Here is a 16,119-nt window from a genome sequence, read left to right on the forward strand (position 1 = left end):
TGTATCACAGGACACTTCTGAAAGAGTGAAAAGCCAGCCCACAGAATGGGAGAAAATACATGAGTAAATCATATATCTGATGACAGATTAATATCCAGAATATATTAAGAACTTCTACAATACACACAAACAATCCAATTAAAAATGGGCAAAAGACTTAAATGGGTATTTCTCCACAGAGGATATACAAATGGCCAGTAAGCACGTGAAAATATGCTTAGCATCACAAGCCACTAGGGAAATACAACTCCAAAACACAATGAAATAACACTTTATACCCATAAATACAGCTACTGAAAACAAAAACAGCAAGTGTTAGTGAAGAAGTGGAGAGAGTGGAATCCTTCTGTATTGCTGGGGGGATTGTAAAATGGTGCAGCCATTGTGGAAAAGTCTGAGGTTCCTCAAAAAATTAAATATAGAATTGACATGTGGTTCAGCAACTTCACTCTTAAGTGTATACCCAAAAGAACTTAAAGAACTCTCACAGATACTTGTACAAAAATGGTCACAGCAGCATGAGTCACAATAGCAAAAAGTTTCCATTAATCTAAGTACCCATCAACAATGAATGGATACAGTGGAATATTATTCAGACATAAAAAGGAATGGAATTCTGATATATGCTACAACATGAACCTTAAAACCATTATGCTACAAGACATTAAGACACAACAGACAAATGCTGCAAATGCTGCACGATTCCACATATATAATGTGCCTAAAATAGTCAAATTCAAAGAAAAATAGAGTTTACCTGGGGTATATCACATAACAGGTACAGTTTCTGATTGGGATGATAGTTCTAGAAATAACAGCAGTGATGGCTAAAAAACACTCTGAATGTATCTTAATGTCATTCAATTGTATGGTTAAAGTGATAAATTAGGTTATATATATTTTAGCATAATATTAATAAATTTAAAATGATAATGTATAATCCAAAGGCCCTATTTAGTGAGTCTTTCATTTCTCAGTTGAGAAGGTGGTCATAGAAGTTACTTGGATAATACTTTATGAAACACTCATAGTTAATAGTATGTTTAACAGTACCCACCCTCCAGCACACACAAACATACACACACACACACACACACAACACTATACACTCAGTGCTCTATCAAACACCTGTAATTATATTTTGCAAAGGATTACACATCCAGTAAATTCACTAATGATGCAAAGAATTTATATCCTCCCATACTGATGGATAAAAACACATACATTCTCTAAGCACAAAGCTTATATTCACAAATAACTTTTTGCTTAAAGACAAATGTCAATTAATAATCACAATGGAATTTAGTTGTTTAATGCAACCACTAATCTAATATCACCAATAAAATCTAAGCAGTTATATCACAAAACCAGGGTTATATTCAGTGGACATGCATTAATAATCTATACAATTTAACATTACACCAGAAAAGGAACTGAATACAAAATTTTCCTTGATATTTGGTGGTTTTCAAACTTCATGGCACAGATTACCAAAAAAAAAAAAATTGTAAAAACAGATTTTAAATATTTTCAATAGAATGGTAAAAAATTGAACAAGCCTTTAAATTTTCATATTGGGGTGAATATTTAAAACATCAAGCTGGCCCCGATCTGTCAAAAATGACAGGTAAATATTTACAACGACTAGACAGGCTTTCAGTTACAATGGTATTGGAGGGTAACTTTCCCCTGGTAAAAACCTTTTATGGTTAATTTCCCAATGCAAATATGTTTTCATAAATACTGTGATAATTTAAACTTGGAAACATACCTGAAATCAGGACAGGGACAAAAAAAAACAACACAAGTCAATCTTATTTCTGACCTGTTATCATAAAGCCATTTTGGGTCCAGACACCACACACTGTCCTTCATTATAAAACTAAATTAAGAAGAGTAGAATGACTTTACCATTCTGGCTGACATTCTTCTACAGAGTTATCTTTCACTACACATCAAGGCAGGGTTCAAGCTCCATTAGCTTGCTTCTCTAGATACAGTGTAATTAGCAGAGCACCAAATTTATAAACTGATATGGCAACCCAAAATGCTAAACACACTTTTCAAACAGAAGCAAATTTTCCCTATTGTTAGTTCTATGTGCCATGTTATTTTTGAAACTTATGCAGCTATGAATAAGAAAAGAATTAGGGAAGCTTTGAACATATCTTGTACTTTTCATCCAGGCTAAAGTGCAAAATATCTCCATGTCTCTGGTATTTTAATAGGAAAAAAACATACACATAATAAAGGAAATGAGGTGACAATAAAATACAAAGAAAAAGACTTTTTAAAATACACACTTGAAAACTACATAAGAACAATTTAATTTTTCTTTCTTCAATGAAATCTGTGAATGAACCAAGTTCTCACAGAACTTGGGATCTTGTTTGGTTCTCTTTCCCAGGATCAGAAATTCCAAATTTAGAGGGACAAAAATGGAAGAAAATAACATTGCATGACAATGGACACTAAGTTCATAAAGAACTTTTCTTTAAAAATGAGATATTATGGAAGAAAATACCATGAAAATAATAATCCTATGAGAATTGTTTTTTAAGCACAGTAAATTTGAGCCTTGGTCTTCATGAAGATACTACAGCTTATATAGAAAACTATAAATATACAAGACTCCAGGAAAAAAAGTCAAAATACATATTTAACATTCTGTAGGCCTAAAAAACTTCTGAGGGGAGGGAGAAAGATGGCCAACTAAATCTTCGCTTAAGAATACAGAACTATGAAAAATTCCTGGGTCAAAAGCTCCAAGATGCTCCAAATGGAACCACACTCTGTGAAAACATACAATTTAGATATACTTTTTAAAGGAAAAATAAAGTACTGAATAATTGCAGTTCCTTCCAAAAAGGAGATCTTAAATTAAGGGGAAAAGATTCTAATAGTGTAAACGAATCTGGCTCAGAAAGAAAACTGAATAACATATCCAAAGTTCTGTCCATAAAAGTAATGACGGTACATCTTTAATATTAAAGAAATAGGCTATAAAAAAGTTCATTCTCAGAACTGGTTTTAGTAAAATCTCATTTGTGCTCCTTTGTGGGTGCATAATAAAGTTCCATGGGTTTGTTCACCTTCCAGTATTTCTCACTGACCAATTCCAAAGAAAAAGAGCCATTTAACACCTAAAACAAAAAAGAAACAATTATGAAAACTACTCAAAGCACAAAATAGTGAGATGGAACTACATTAAAGTCCATCTGAAAAAAAAAACAGGATAAACTTGTTGTCACTTATACCATTCATAAAAGAAAAATGGATATATCAAGTTAACTACCCTGCTGCAATTTCTCTTCAGTGTATGCACCATTTTATTAGGCCCCACCCCACAACTTGCCACTCTCAGATGTTCAAAGTGCCCCCAATATCAACAGCCTATTATTTTAAATACTTACAGTGAACTGGCCACTGGCTGTTGCTATGTAAATGGTATACTGCTTCTCACTGGCCGTATCAAGGTTCATCTGGTTTGATTCTCCTTTGCTTCGAAGTTCTTCTAAAGCTAACCTCACAGCCAGATACTTGGATAAGTGATCAACAGTGGCATTACCTGAAGTCTTTATGTATCTGGAAAAACAAATCATTAAAACCTTAATTTCTAGATTAATGATAAAAATGTATGTAAGTTATAAAACATTTCCAAAAAGCCATACCAAATGCAAATATCTCAAATGTTGACAAAATAATATCAGAAATTTATTCCTCTATTATCTAAAAATTTCTTATTGAAAGGTACAGAAGAGAGAAAAGTACAAGCTCACATCCACCAGGCCATGAAAGCTCTACCTACCTTACCATCCATAATATATGACATAAAATAACAAAAATCAAATACACACTGTACTAAGAGGAAAAACAGAACATATCGCTCAACCCCAACAATCAGTTCTGAATCTATAGCAGCAAGAATACTGCTAAGAATAAAAGCAAATTTCTTCTTGTCTTTTTTAGGTTTTTCAGAATGAGCGTAAGTGCTAATTTTCATGTTTTTTTTTTAAAGCATGGTGTATCATTCAATCACTCACTCAACCTGATGCGTATCTGCACTTGATGGCAGGTAGTGTGCTCTTTGGAGAGATGTAATAAAGCAGCCATGCTGGCCAGCCAAAAATTTTAGAGCATTACTGTAAAGACATTTAAATGATTCTTTCTCCTCCTCTGCCTAGGAGGGTCATTCCTTTCAGATATGCATGTGTAGACGGCAAGCACATGAGGAATAAAGAAAACAAAATGCAGGCAGCTAAACTATCCAGCTGGCCTCTGGCAACAATAGGATGACAAATATCACCCTTAATTCTTACCTGAAATTGCTTTCTAACTCCAAAGTAACCATTCTAAATTCAGACAATCTGAAACTAACCCACACTTACCTTGTCTGTGCACTGTCATCTTTTTCCATAAGTGTGGGATGAGGCCTGAATACTAATTCAATTTCACTAGCGCCATCCATTACTGGGTCAATTGCCACTGTTGCATTATTATTATCAAGCTCAAGCCCGGAATCATCAGATGTTTTGGTCCGTTTGTTACTAGGTCCTGCTTCCTGATTGCTATGCGTGGATGCATTACTACAGTGAGAACTGTCTCCATTGTCTTCTGCTCCGCTACCATTTTCAATCTGTTGTTTCTTACCTCGCTGTAATCTAGTTAAGAGGAAAATAACACAAAAACAGGTTGCATGAAATTTACATGTAGGCCTTCTTAATGCATCAAGTTAGAAGTACATTCATTGAAGTTATTAAATTCTAAGTTCCCTGGTAGCCTAGAGGTTAGGGTTCCAGACTTTGATTGCTGTGGCCTGGGTTCAACCCTTGGTTGGGGAATTGAGATCTTGAAGCCACTTTAGTGTGGACAAAAAAAAAAACCTAAATTCTAAAAACATGTTAGTAACTGAATTTGCTCCAAGTTGAATAACGGCATCTATTTCCCACATGTCCCTGAAAAGTTTAGGGAAACACACACAGGCAAACATTCGAACAAATTTAACAAATATTTACATTCACTGAAAAAATTTCTTTTTTGATTATGGGGACTACTGGCAAATACTTATTTACATTTGGAGACTTTTCTTATGAGATTTTAAATTGAAACAAAGGTATAATTCAGATATGTCAGCACTCTCTGCCTGCTGACCTCACCCAAAGTCGGCTAATGCAATGCAAAATTATTCTAAAGCAAAAGATGAGATATCTAAATACAGAGCATGAATACAGAAGCATCTCTCTAACAAGCTCAAATACTATAAACCGGTAACTGGGCAAGGCGCTTCGTGCACACATCTTATTTATTCATCAAAACGACCGTCAAGGCAGTTAACAATACCATCACTTTATAACTGGGGTGGAAAATGGAAACTCAGCAGACACTTGAAAAAATAGTGTATGCCATGCAGATTATCTAGAAGAGGTTCCTGAAAGACAGAACAGTAAGTATAAAGGCACCAAGGCATAAACAAACTTGCTAAGTCTGAAAAACACCGAAGAAGCTTTAATAATGTTGTTAACAACTGAACAAAGCTTCTGTCACATACTCCCACCACTAGAAATGTTCAAGCAAAATCAAAAGTCTATCTATACAGGATTTCACAAAGGGGATTCTTTCTCTGGGTAGAAGACTGGAAGTCTGCATTTCAGAATCACTTCTAGAACCTTTAAATATGAATGCATATTCCCCAGTCAAAGATTTTGATTTACTTAGCCTGGAGTGATAACTTTGAGGCTCTAGGATTCAAAACCTTCCCAAGTGATTCTGATGTTCAGCCAAAGTGAAAGCCGCGAGACTGGGATGTGGCTTTGGAAAGTCCTGACTCCCCCTGAGGCCTAAACATATAAGGAGATGTCAGAGCAGAAAAAAGAGTGGGGGTGAAGAAAGTGCTCAGATTATGTAGGGCTTTGGAAGCTACCATTAAGGTCTTTTAGCCTGAATATGAAGAGAAGATATTAGAGGCCTCAAAGCAAAGGAGAATTTGGACCTGACTTTCACCTTATCATTCTGGCTGCTGTGCTTTGAACAGATGGTATGGCAGTAAGCATGGAAAGTAGAAAGACAAATCAGGAGGCTACTTCAATACTTCAAATGAAAGACAGTGGCTGCTTATACCAACTTGGATGTATTATGGGAAAAGCTAAAAATATATTTACTTGCAGACTGGTATACAGGCTGGGGAAAAAAGGAGAGAGATTAAAAGTAACCCCAAAATTTTTGGCTAAAGCAAGTGTGATGATGGTTTTGCCATCAACTGAAACAAGCAAGAAAGAAGAGAAGTAGGGGGTAAAAACTGACAATTCAGTACTGAACATGTTAAGTTTGGAGACAAGAAACAGCTAATGACATACAAAGGGAACCAGGAGAATATGATCTCTTGAAAGACAGGTAAAGAAAACCAATCAAAGAGAAAAGAGAAATTAACTGTGTAAAATATTAAGTAAGATTAGATCTCAGAATCAGTGACTAGATTTTTCCATGTGGAGGTCAATGATAACTTTGACAAGGGTGATATGAGGAGTCGGGGTGAAGCCTGACTGGGGGAGTTCAAAATGGGAAGAAATCGGAGCTGGTGAGCACAGACAACTCTTATGAAGAGAAGAAGAGAAGTACAGTGGTGAGTGGAGACAGAAGTGGGTATATGAGAGGTTTCTGTTTTGTTTTTAAGATTCTATTACTTGAAAGGAATCCCCTATTACCCCAGGAAACATACAGTATACCTGCATGAAAAACTAATTACAGAGAACTACTGTTACTGCATTTTATCTTTTCAAAATGGAAGGCGGTAAGTAAATTCAGTCTTTAATAAAACACTAAGAAAAGCGGCCACCGTCTCTGCCTCTCGCCCCTACCTGTTCATAGCCTGAATCTTCAGTCCCTCCTCAATGCTGTGGCTGAGTGCCTGCTGATTATTGTGCTTGTTGATCCTGGCTAATACTCTTTCTTGATGAGCTTCATACTCATCACGACTCGGATAAATTTTGCTGATGAGTGCATCGAAGTTTGGGTCTGGTCTTAGTGATCTTTTGGAAACTAGCTTTTTCCGACAGGTAGGGCATTCTTTATTGCTAAATAAAAAGAGGGAAAAGAAATGTAAGTAACGCTAGTATCTTTGGGCTGAAGACAAAAATAGCCAGCTTCCAGATTATTATCATCTTTTCCCCAATACCTTTACTAAGTCACAGAAATTTAAACTGATTACCTGACTTTCCGTGAATATATGACTAGTGGCTATAAGCACGATCTTTGAAAACTGAGATACTCTCTACTACTTGCCAATAGAGAAAAATCTAAATACTTCCTTGTGATAATTTATATATAACCATTTAGAAATGAAAATCTAGTTTTTCCTAATATAAAGTTCCCCTTTCTGATATCCATGCCATATAAGGAAAAAGTATCCATTAATATATATTCATGTTATCAATTATTTTATTAAAATAGCTTTCATCAGGGTATTATTTTACATACCTAAGAAGTGGAAAAGCCATGGTTTCAAGCTTTGCAGTTTCCTCAAAATAAAAACTCATCCTGAAAAGCTTCTAAAATTATATAAAACCAACTGTTTCAAAACAAAGATTCTCCAACAATTACAACCTGGACTTTAGATAAAGCACTAGAATACCGTCCTCACATAATTTAAATACCTAGGTGTCATTCATTTTAACATACCCACTTCTGAGGGCTGTGATAATGCAGTCTGCACAAAAACGATGTAAGCACTCTTTTGTAGTCATGGTGTTCTTCAACATATCCAAACAAATCGGGCACATTAATTCACTGTGTAGACTTCGAGGTGAAACCACAATTTCTAAGCCATCTGTTATTGCCTCCTGTAAAAACATCACTTTAAAATTAAATGCTACCTTTTTTAAAAAAAGTTATGGACAAGTTCAAACATATAAGAATACAGAAGCGACAAAAATGAACACCTGTGCAGCCATCATCCAGTCACCATCACTGTCAATTCACAACCAATCTTGTTTTATCTATAATCTCCTTCAACTTCCCTCAGCCCCACAGCACCAAAGCATTATGTAAATCTGTTATCATAATGTTAAAGATAGCATATCATATATTTAAAAGACAACTAATGGTAAGTTAGCCTGGTATAATTTTAAAATAGCACTGAATATGGAGTCAGATGGCTTAGGTTCTAGTTCAACAACTAGCTCTGCAACTCTAAATATTTTAACATTGTCTTCTTACCTGAAAAATGAGGAAGTTAAGGCTAAAGGAACCCTAAAAATTCTTCCATCTGCAAAAGTGCACCACTATGATAATAAACTATATATTTCATGCCATCCATTAAGATTTTAAAATATGAATTTAAATATTCTCTAAGGACTGATGCTAAAGCTGAAACTCCAGTACTTTGGCCACCTCATGTGAAGAGTTGACTCATTGGAAAAGACTCTGATGCTGGGAGGGATTGGGGGCAGGAGGAGAAGGGGACTTCCCGACAGAGAATGAGATGGCTGGATGGCATCATCAACTCAATGGACGTGAATTTGAGTGAACTCTGGGAGATGGTGATGGACAGGGAGGCCTGGCATGCGGCGATTCATGGGGTCGCAAGGAGTCGGACATGACTGAGTGACTGAACAAAACTGATGCACAGTTTAACAGGATTTTGTTTTAAAATCACTTTTTAAACCTTAAAAATTCTTGATCCACAGAGCAGTTTTATACCAAGTGGTCAGGTTCTCAGGCTAATCTACAAACTGATTTAAACTATAGCACGTCTGTCTGAAGTAACAAGTATTAGTATTTCTAACTGTCATGACTAAAACTGTTGTCAGTGAGAAATGCACTTGGAGTTGCAATGTAGAATTCAGGCCGCATCTCCCAGAGGCACAGATCAGCAACTCCTACTTTTGGCCTCACTACCACAACCTACCCTTCCCACAAGGCAGCACTGAGAACAAAGGCACCAATGCTCCTGTGGATTGAGGGGAGAGGTCTAGTTAGTGGCCATGAAAAGGAAGATGCAGGTAGAAATGAGGGCTTCCAACAGGCTTACTGACACTTCCTATTTCCACTGGCTCTCCATCATACTTGTGTTTTCTCTATAGGGTCAAAGATTGATGACTCCACAAAAAAAGACAATGAAACTGTGGATACTGTCCCTTATCAAGTTATCTCTTATATTTCAACCTTTCTATATAAAGCACTTTCTGCATTTTACTTAGTTTAATATGCACACAAACTTTTGACTTAGGAATTATAACCTCCATTTTATGAATCACACAGGGTATGATGATGACCCAGCTAGTAATCAAGCCTGTCCCCCTCGGCCTCTTGAAAACTTGCCTAGCAAAATCCCAAGCCTGGAAAACCATCCATCTGGGTTTGCATTCCTGGCCCTGTGCATCTGTGTAGCACTGCAGAGGGGAAAGGGGGAGGGATCACACACCAGACTGGTGTCAGTAAAACTCACTTTTCTTTTCACTACAGCGTTTTTCACACCTTTTCTTCTATCTGCAGACCTTCTACCATGTAAACGTTAAGCAGATTACCTTACTTCATTAAAAGGAGCTCTCATTTTCTCTCTACCTGATCTTTATTAGGTATCTTCCTCATTCTTATTATAAGGAGAAAGCACACCACTTCCTATCAAATGTACGTTCCTTTCTACCTTCTCAAGCATGCTCCCCTTTCAATTATTCTGTCTGCTCTCAGACTTCAGCAATCTCTCCCTCCTCACTAAATCGATCTGGATTAACATAGGATTGCTGCAGTGAAACGTGAACCTTAGAGCTGTGTCCAGAGGGAGCTGGGGTTCCTGATTCTAAGTTCCCCTCAAGTTTTCACTCATTTTGCATCTCTGCACAGCCAAACTTCTCTAAAGCGTTACCTATCCATCTTCACCTCCACTCCTCCCTCTTTAACACAGCACAGTCTACTCAAGTGAATCTATTCTTCTCAAGGGTTACCAACTTTATACTGCCAACTCGAATGTTCACTTTTGTAATCCTCATCTTACTCATCCTCCCAGTAGTACTGAACACAGTAGCTGCATCCTCCTTGAAACACTCTGTCCTCTTTTATCTCCTCTCCTCATCTCCCACTTTTCCTTCCATTTCTCTGGCTGTTCCTTCTCAGCCTCCTTTCCTATTACTTAATTTCTAAATGCTGAAGCTCCTGTGGATGAAGTTCTGAGCCTTCTGCTCATCTCTCTAGGTAATCTGGCATTCCTGTGCTCCAAATGCACCGACAAGTCCTGAAACTTTACATTTAGCCCAGACCCCTACGTAGCCTTTCTGCTTGTCTTACAGGCATTTCAAACTTTCAGACTTCAGTTTTAAGAATATTTATCTCCTTCAAACTTGTTCCTTTCCCAGTCTTTCCCATCTTCACCTTCTCAAAATAGTCTTCCCTAGTTACCCTGTTATTATTACAGCATCGAGCAACTTGCCTATGTACAGCTTCTCATATGTGTAATTTACTTGCTTGGTGTCTAAACTCCCTGAGCTGATGCCACATCTGTTTTATGCACCACTCTACCTAGTCCCTAATTCAGGACCTGGTACACAATAGGCACTCAAATTATTTCTTCAATGAATGGTCAACCAACATACACAAAAATTAGGACTATTTTGTATATAAATGTATTATTATGGCTATGTTCTTTCAAGTTTTCATTTTCTAAAAATATATTCCAGTTTACATATGTCTCATATTTTCCCTAAATTATCTTGGTCTACATTACCTGAGGTGTTCGTTGTAGTTCATATAAACTGAGTTCCCATGTTTTGCTTAATGGCTGAGTTCCATTTGTCTGCACAGCCTGAGACATTGCTAGGAATAAAGAGGAGAGAAAAACAATTTTGGTGTCTGAAAGGGAAGTAAATCTCAAAACTAATTTTTGGACATTGTAAATCCTGAGAATAATAGTAAAAAAAAAAAAAAAAAGTTACACACTGGTTCAAGAATGGAAATGAAGAAAAGCTCGAGAATATTTCCATTTATAAATACAAGCTACTTGACAGCAAGAGGCTATCACTGATCTCTGAACACCTAGCAGCCCGCATACAGAGAATGCTTCATTATTACTAACGTACAGAAAATCCTCTTCAACCAAGATAGCAAGTTATCTTTCTGAAACTAGTGGTCATGGAATTTAGAACTAAGTCAGGAAAATGTCAGACTTTTCAGCATGGCCACCTGGTTTTTCCCGGAAACACAGAATCTACCGTCTAAACACTTTAAGCCACCAGCTATCCCGCCTCTACTTTCACAGCTCCACTCATGAAAACTCCTGTCTACTAAGTCAGCTTAGAATTCAGAAAGCTCCTCCTAATGGTGAGTCCAAAACTGCTACCTATCCACCCATAGCTTGCCCTCTGGAGGCAAGCTGATTTAAGCCAAACCATTTTTCTACACAACAGTCTTTCAAATATTTGGACACGGTTATCACATCCCACCTGATTTTTCTTTACTTCTGGCTGAATGTCTTAGTTCCTCCTAGTACTGACCATTTGATACAATTTCAAGGTCTCCTTGAGTTCTAGTTATTTAATGGAGCACTAAGGGAGGGAGAGTGGTCCAGTAGACAGTGAGAAGGAAAAACATCACACTTGCCTAAAGACACAGCTTGCACGATCACAGAATGTCATATACTCTACACTGGCACATAAACAACGAAGGACATGATCCATCTGTATCCAGGATGGTGAATTTCCCACTTTTAGCAGATACCATTTTAAAATACCTGCTCAAGACTCCACCTAATGAGCAATTAACTCAACTTTGCTTTTATAAGTAAAAGCACTTTACTGAACTTTAACCTAAATTCTAGTCCCCTCTAAAATTCAACACACATTGTTTCATTGACAGAAAGCTACATTTTCACATGAAGTTTCTCCTTTGTCCAAGCAAAAATGTGAAATGTTCAAATTTTTCAAATTTGAATGAATCATGGATTTTGTTTATAATTTTCAGGCTGTCCACTGAGTCTACCCTAAAGACTTGTTCATTTTGCTTACTGGAACTAGTGACTCCCAAACAAGCAAACATTCCTTAAGCCTTTTGTCCTTGAACTAAAATTATCATTCAGGTCCTGTATGATCCCTGATCAGTGTCCCCAACGGTAATCTGGAATCTCAGCAATTTTTCTCAGCTATTATAGCTGAGTTGCACAGTCACTAGACTAACTGAGTTTGTTAATTCTACGATTAGTATCCTGTGGTTCTTTGAGTATCTCCCTGAATGCTTTAACTCCATTCTCTGAGAATCATAAATTGAAAGAATTTTGTGAAAGAAACTTCTTGATGAAATACTGTCTTTTCTGTATCATTCAATCTTCAGAAGATCAAATGATGGCACAGGCTCTACTAACTGCTATGTAGTTAAACTTTAGCAGCCAACAGATAAGAGACCCAAGAGACCAGTGTCTGGTCTCTGGAGCAACAAACTTTGCCATAAGCCTCTCTAAAATCTTCAATAGGAGATATCTAAAAGAGACATCACTTTGTTTAATGGAGGAGGCCATTCTTCATTTTTGTACTCGGGGACTAAGGTTAACATTTCTGTACTTTAGGGACTAAATCATGGTTTCTAGCCACCACGTTATGGGCTTCCCAGGCGGCTCAGTGGTAAAGAATCCGCTTGTCAACGCAAGAGACACAGGTTTGTTCCCTGGGTCAGGAAGAAACCCTGGAGAAGAAAATGGCAGCCCACTCCGGTATTCTTGCCTGGGAAGTCCCATGGACAGAGAGGCCTGGTGGGCTACAGTCCACAGTGTCGCCAAGAGGGGGACATGACTTAGCAACTAAACAAGAAGCCACCACTTTATGAGCGTTGCTTGATCCTACTGTCTGCAGTGTCTGTTATCAATACAACTAAAACAAGCTCTAGAAAAGAAAGGAGAAAAAGTACCAAATATACGCTGGCCAGTCTTTCTGACTGGCATGCTGAAGCCTTAAACTTGGAGTTCAAAGCAGCGTATATTTAAAGACTCTCTAGCAAAGAAAAATGCATTCAGATTATCTGAAACCTGCCCTCCTTATGTACCCAACATTATGTTTTGGCATCACCACCTTTTATACTCTGTTCCCCTTTACTGCCTCCCCTGAAATTCCAAATGAACTATCTTTTTCTCAAGGTCTTCCCCAAGAAAACAACAAATGGCCCAGACCCACTTAAGACTGCTACAATGGTAGATAAACCAATGGAAACTAAAGTAAGGTACAGTTCAGGTTAACAGTCATAATAAAAAACTTTCCAAAACCATAAGGCAGAGAGACTAATGGCCGCTATTGGATTTCATTCTGTTAAGACACTGTCCAGGAATCCCAGGCTTATATTAATGACTCCATTTACTTGTAGCCTCTCAGATGAGTAAAACTGAAAACTGGCTGGAAAAACAGAAAAAAAGAAAGTACAAAACACTTCACAGGAGACTAGGGAATGCAAGGGACTAGAAAAAGCAAGAAAACAAGAGTGATACACAGGCCTTTTCTGATGCCTTTCCTTTAAAAGTCAGACTAAAACTCAAGGCTGAAAGCAAGGAATGGAACAATAAATAGGAAACATAAGAAACTGGCATCAAGGTGTGCAACCTGTATTGTGGGACAGGCCCAACAGATAATGTAAAAAGAACCTGTCCTTCTTTTTCTTAACAGGCTCACATCTAAAATACAGGATTAAAAAAAAAAAAAAAAAGGATCGGAAATTTGCAAATTTGGATAATTTCCAACACAGCAGTTGAAAATGTGAGAAGACCTTTAGAAAACTGACAAAGTACAAAGTAAAACAAACATATGATACTTCAGATTAAAAAACCAAAGATCCTTTAGCCTCTAAGTTTCAAGGACCTATTCGTAAAGATACTGACCGATACAGCAATCAGAAAAAATTAGTGGAAGAGGCACTGCCCCATAATAGCAAATAAAGGGTATATGTGGGGTGGGGTCAGGTGGGATGTGTGTGTGTAAAGAACAATGGCCTCAAACCTACAAAGGATGCAGCTCTGAAGCTGACTCTGGCATTCACTGAACTCAAGGTAAACTACCTTTAAATACAGCTTCCCTGTAAACACATGTGCCACTTTTCTACCATAAACTCTGTACTAACAAAATTAATCTATTAGAAACTAAAACTACTAAGACAGGAGGAATTTCTCAGAACTCTAAATCCTAACCCATGTCCCCACACTGTTACCCTGGGGTCAACTATAAACAGAACACGCCTTTCATCTGTCTAAAACGCTCCCCCAGCAAATAATAGGAACTGTCAAATAAAATGTTCTCCTAAGGCCTTGTTTCTAGAGATATCAAATCTGCTGAACATAGCCAAATTTTATCTGATTTGGGTATTGGTATACCTGTGGCAACTAAGATTTAGAAAGTAAACCACAAGTTAGTTGTAGTTCCAAAACATCACAGTATCATTTGGAAAACTAGGATCAATATGACTTTTGAAAATTTTCCAGTCTTTCTGTTTGAATCTGTATTACAATCAATCATAAGTTCCCTGGTAACTAGTCTTTAATGCTACTGCATGGATGCCATCTTACCAGATAACACAGCAGGTGTTACAAAAAAAGAAAAAGAAAAGGATACAATGTTGCTGATTACCAAAACCACTATCTCATTTTTTTTCTTCTTTCTTTTTTAAATTATGAAAGTATGATAACACAATTACAGGAGATCTAGAAAATACAGAACAAGGTTACATATAGTTCCACTATATATTATTTTTTAAGTAGATTAAGATTTTTTAGTTGGAGTTTCAACATCAAACTCTCAAAATTAACAGAATGAATATAAAGAGAAATAGAAGAATACAGTAGACCTGAAAATCACTATGAGAACCAATTCAACATAATTAAGACTTCTACAGTTTTCACACAACAGTGGGATACAAGTTCTGTTCAAGTTCCCAGACAATAAACTAGGAAACAGTGGAAGATACCCATGGACATAAAACAAAGTGCAAAAATTCCATGGTCTAAAGGTACTGAAATAGAGTCTGTTTGTTCTCTTATCACTGTGGAATTATGTTAGAAATCAGTATCGAAAGATATTTGAAAATAACCCACATATTTCCAAGTGCGATGTGACACTTACCAAGAGAGATCTTTGACTTTGCCATTGAAAGCCTCAATAAAGTTAGAAGTCTAAGAAAACACAGAGGGTGTATCTCAATTTTTGAGAACATGTCAGCAGTGCAGATATCAACAATGTTTAGTAACATCTCCTGTGATCTGGCCAAGGAGGGTCAAAAGGGGATCTGAGATGAAAACTTCCATTTTTTGACTCAAGACAATCCACATATATAGAGGGAGCTATAAATTCTACTTTGGCCTAAAGCACGTGAACTGCATGTATTCAGGAAGCTCACACTTCCACTCTGGCAGTTACCAAACAGATAAGCGCCCCAGAACTAGTTCCTCTTTGCTTTTAGGTCAATATATATTTTTTCACTTAAATTTAACCTAAATTCTATCCTTCCCCCAAATCATATACAAACTTTCCCCTTCTTTGGTTTAGTGACAAGCTGCATTTCTGTCTGCAGCTCATTCCTGCCCAAGCCAAGAACATGAAAGACATTTAGCTTGTTTTTCAGGTGAGAACGAATTGACTTTGATGACTGGTATTTGGGAGTCATCTAGATATTCATACTACTGACATATACATAGAGCAAAGAAAGAGAAAAGGAGTAAGAATAGATAGCCTAGATAAAAACTACAATCTGAAAGGCTGGAAAGTAGAGCTGAAGCCCGTGAAGGAGGGAAATGAGGTGTCAGACAAAGTAGATTCTTTCTAGTAACAGGAGTTGACTACTGTCTCAAGATCCTTGCCGCAAAACAGAAGATCTGGGTCTACCCATGGCCCAACCCCCACCTAGATGACACTTCTGAATAAGAAAAGAGATACCCAACAAAACAGAAATGTTTCTTGCACAAAGTAGACACTCAAAGTTGTGAAGTGAATATTAGCATTACAGTTCAGACAAGATAATTTTAGTAGCAGTGACAGAAACAAAATAAATCCTGAGAAAAGATCTAGTCACAGTTAAATGTTGAGAGTTCACAGTTTCAATAACCAAAGGGAAAATATCAATAGTATATTCAGAACATTCTTTGAAGGACCATAAATATCTGGCTTTCAT

The 16,119-nt window shown here is 37.0% G+C and overlaps 1 protein-coding gene across 1 annotated transcript; it reads right to left on the bottom strand.

The window, feature by feature from the left end:
- Window positions 1-1,231: 1,231 nt before the first annotated feature.
- On the bottom strand, window positions 1,232-12,632 carry RNF2 (ring finger protein 2). The gene is made up of 6 exons (XM_010853086.1): window positions 10,715-12,632; window positions 7,675-7,835; window positions 6,855-7,070; window positions 4,389-4,661; window positions 3,414-3,585; window positions 1,232-3,143 (listed from the first exon to the last, which is right to left on the bottom strand). Exons 1-6 carry the CDS (start codon window positions 10,799-10,801, stop codon window positions 3,042-3,044), a joined length of 1,011 nt encoding a protein of 336 aa, XP_010851388.1. The 5' UTR covers window positions 10,802-12,632; the 3' UTR covers window positions 1,232-3,041.
- Window positions 12,633-16,119: the final 3,487 nt, after the last annotated feature.

This window comes from Bison bison, unplaced genomic scaffold (genome assembly GCF_000754665.1).
Source record: "Bison bison bison isolate TAMUID 2011002044 unplaced genomic scaffold, Bison_UMD1.0 scf7180017864322, whole genome shotgun sequence".
In the NCBI taxonomy this organism is placed as follows: Eukaryota; Metazoa; Chordata; class Mammalia; order Artiodactyla; family Bovidae; genus Bison; species Bison bison.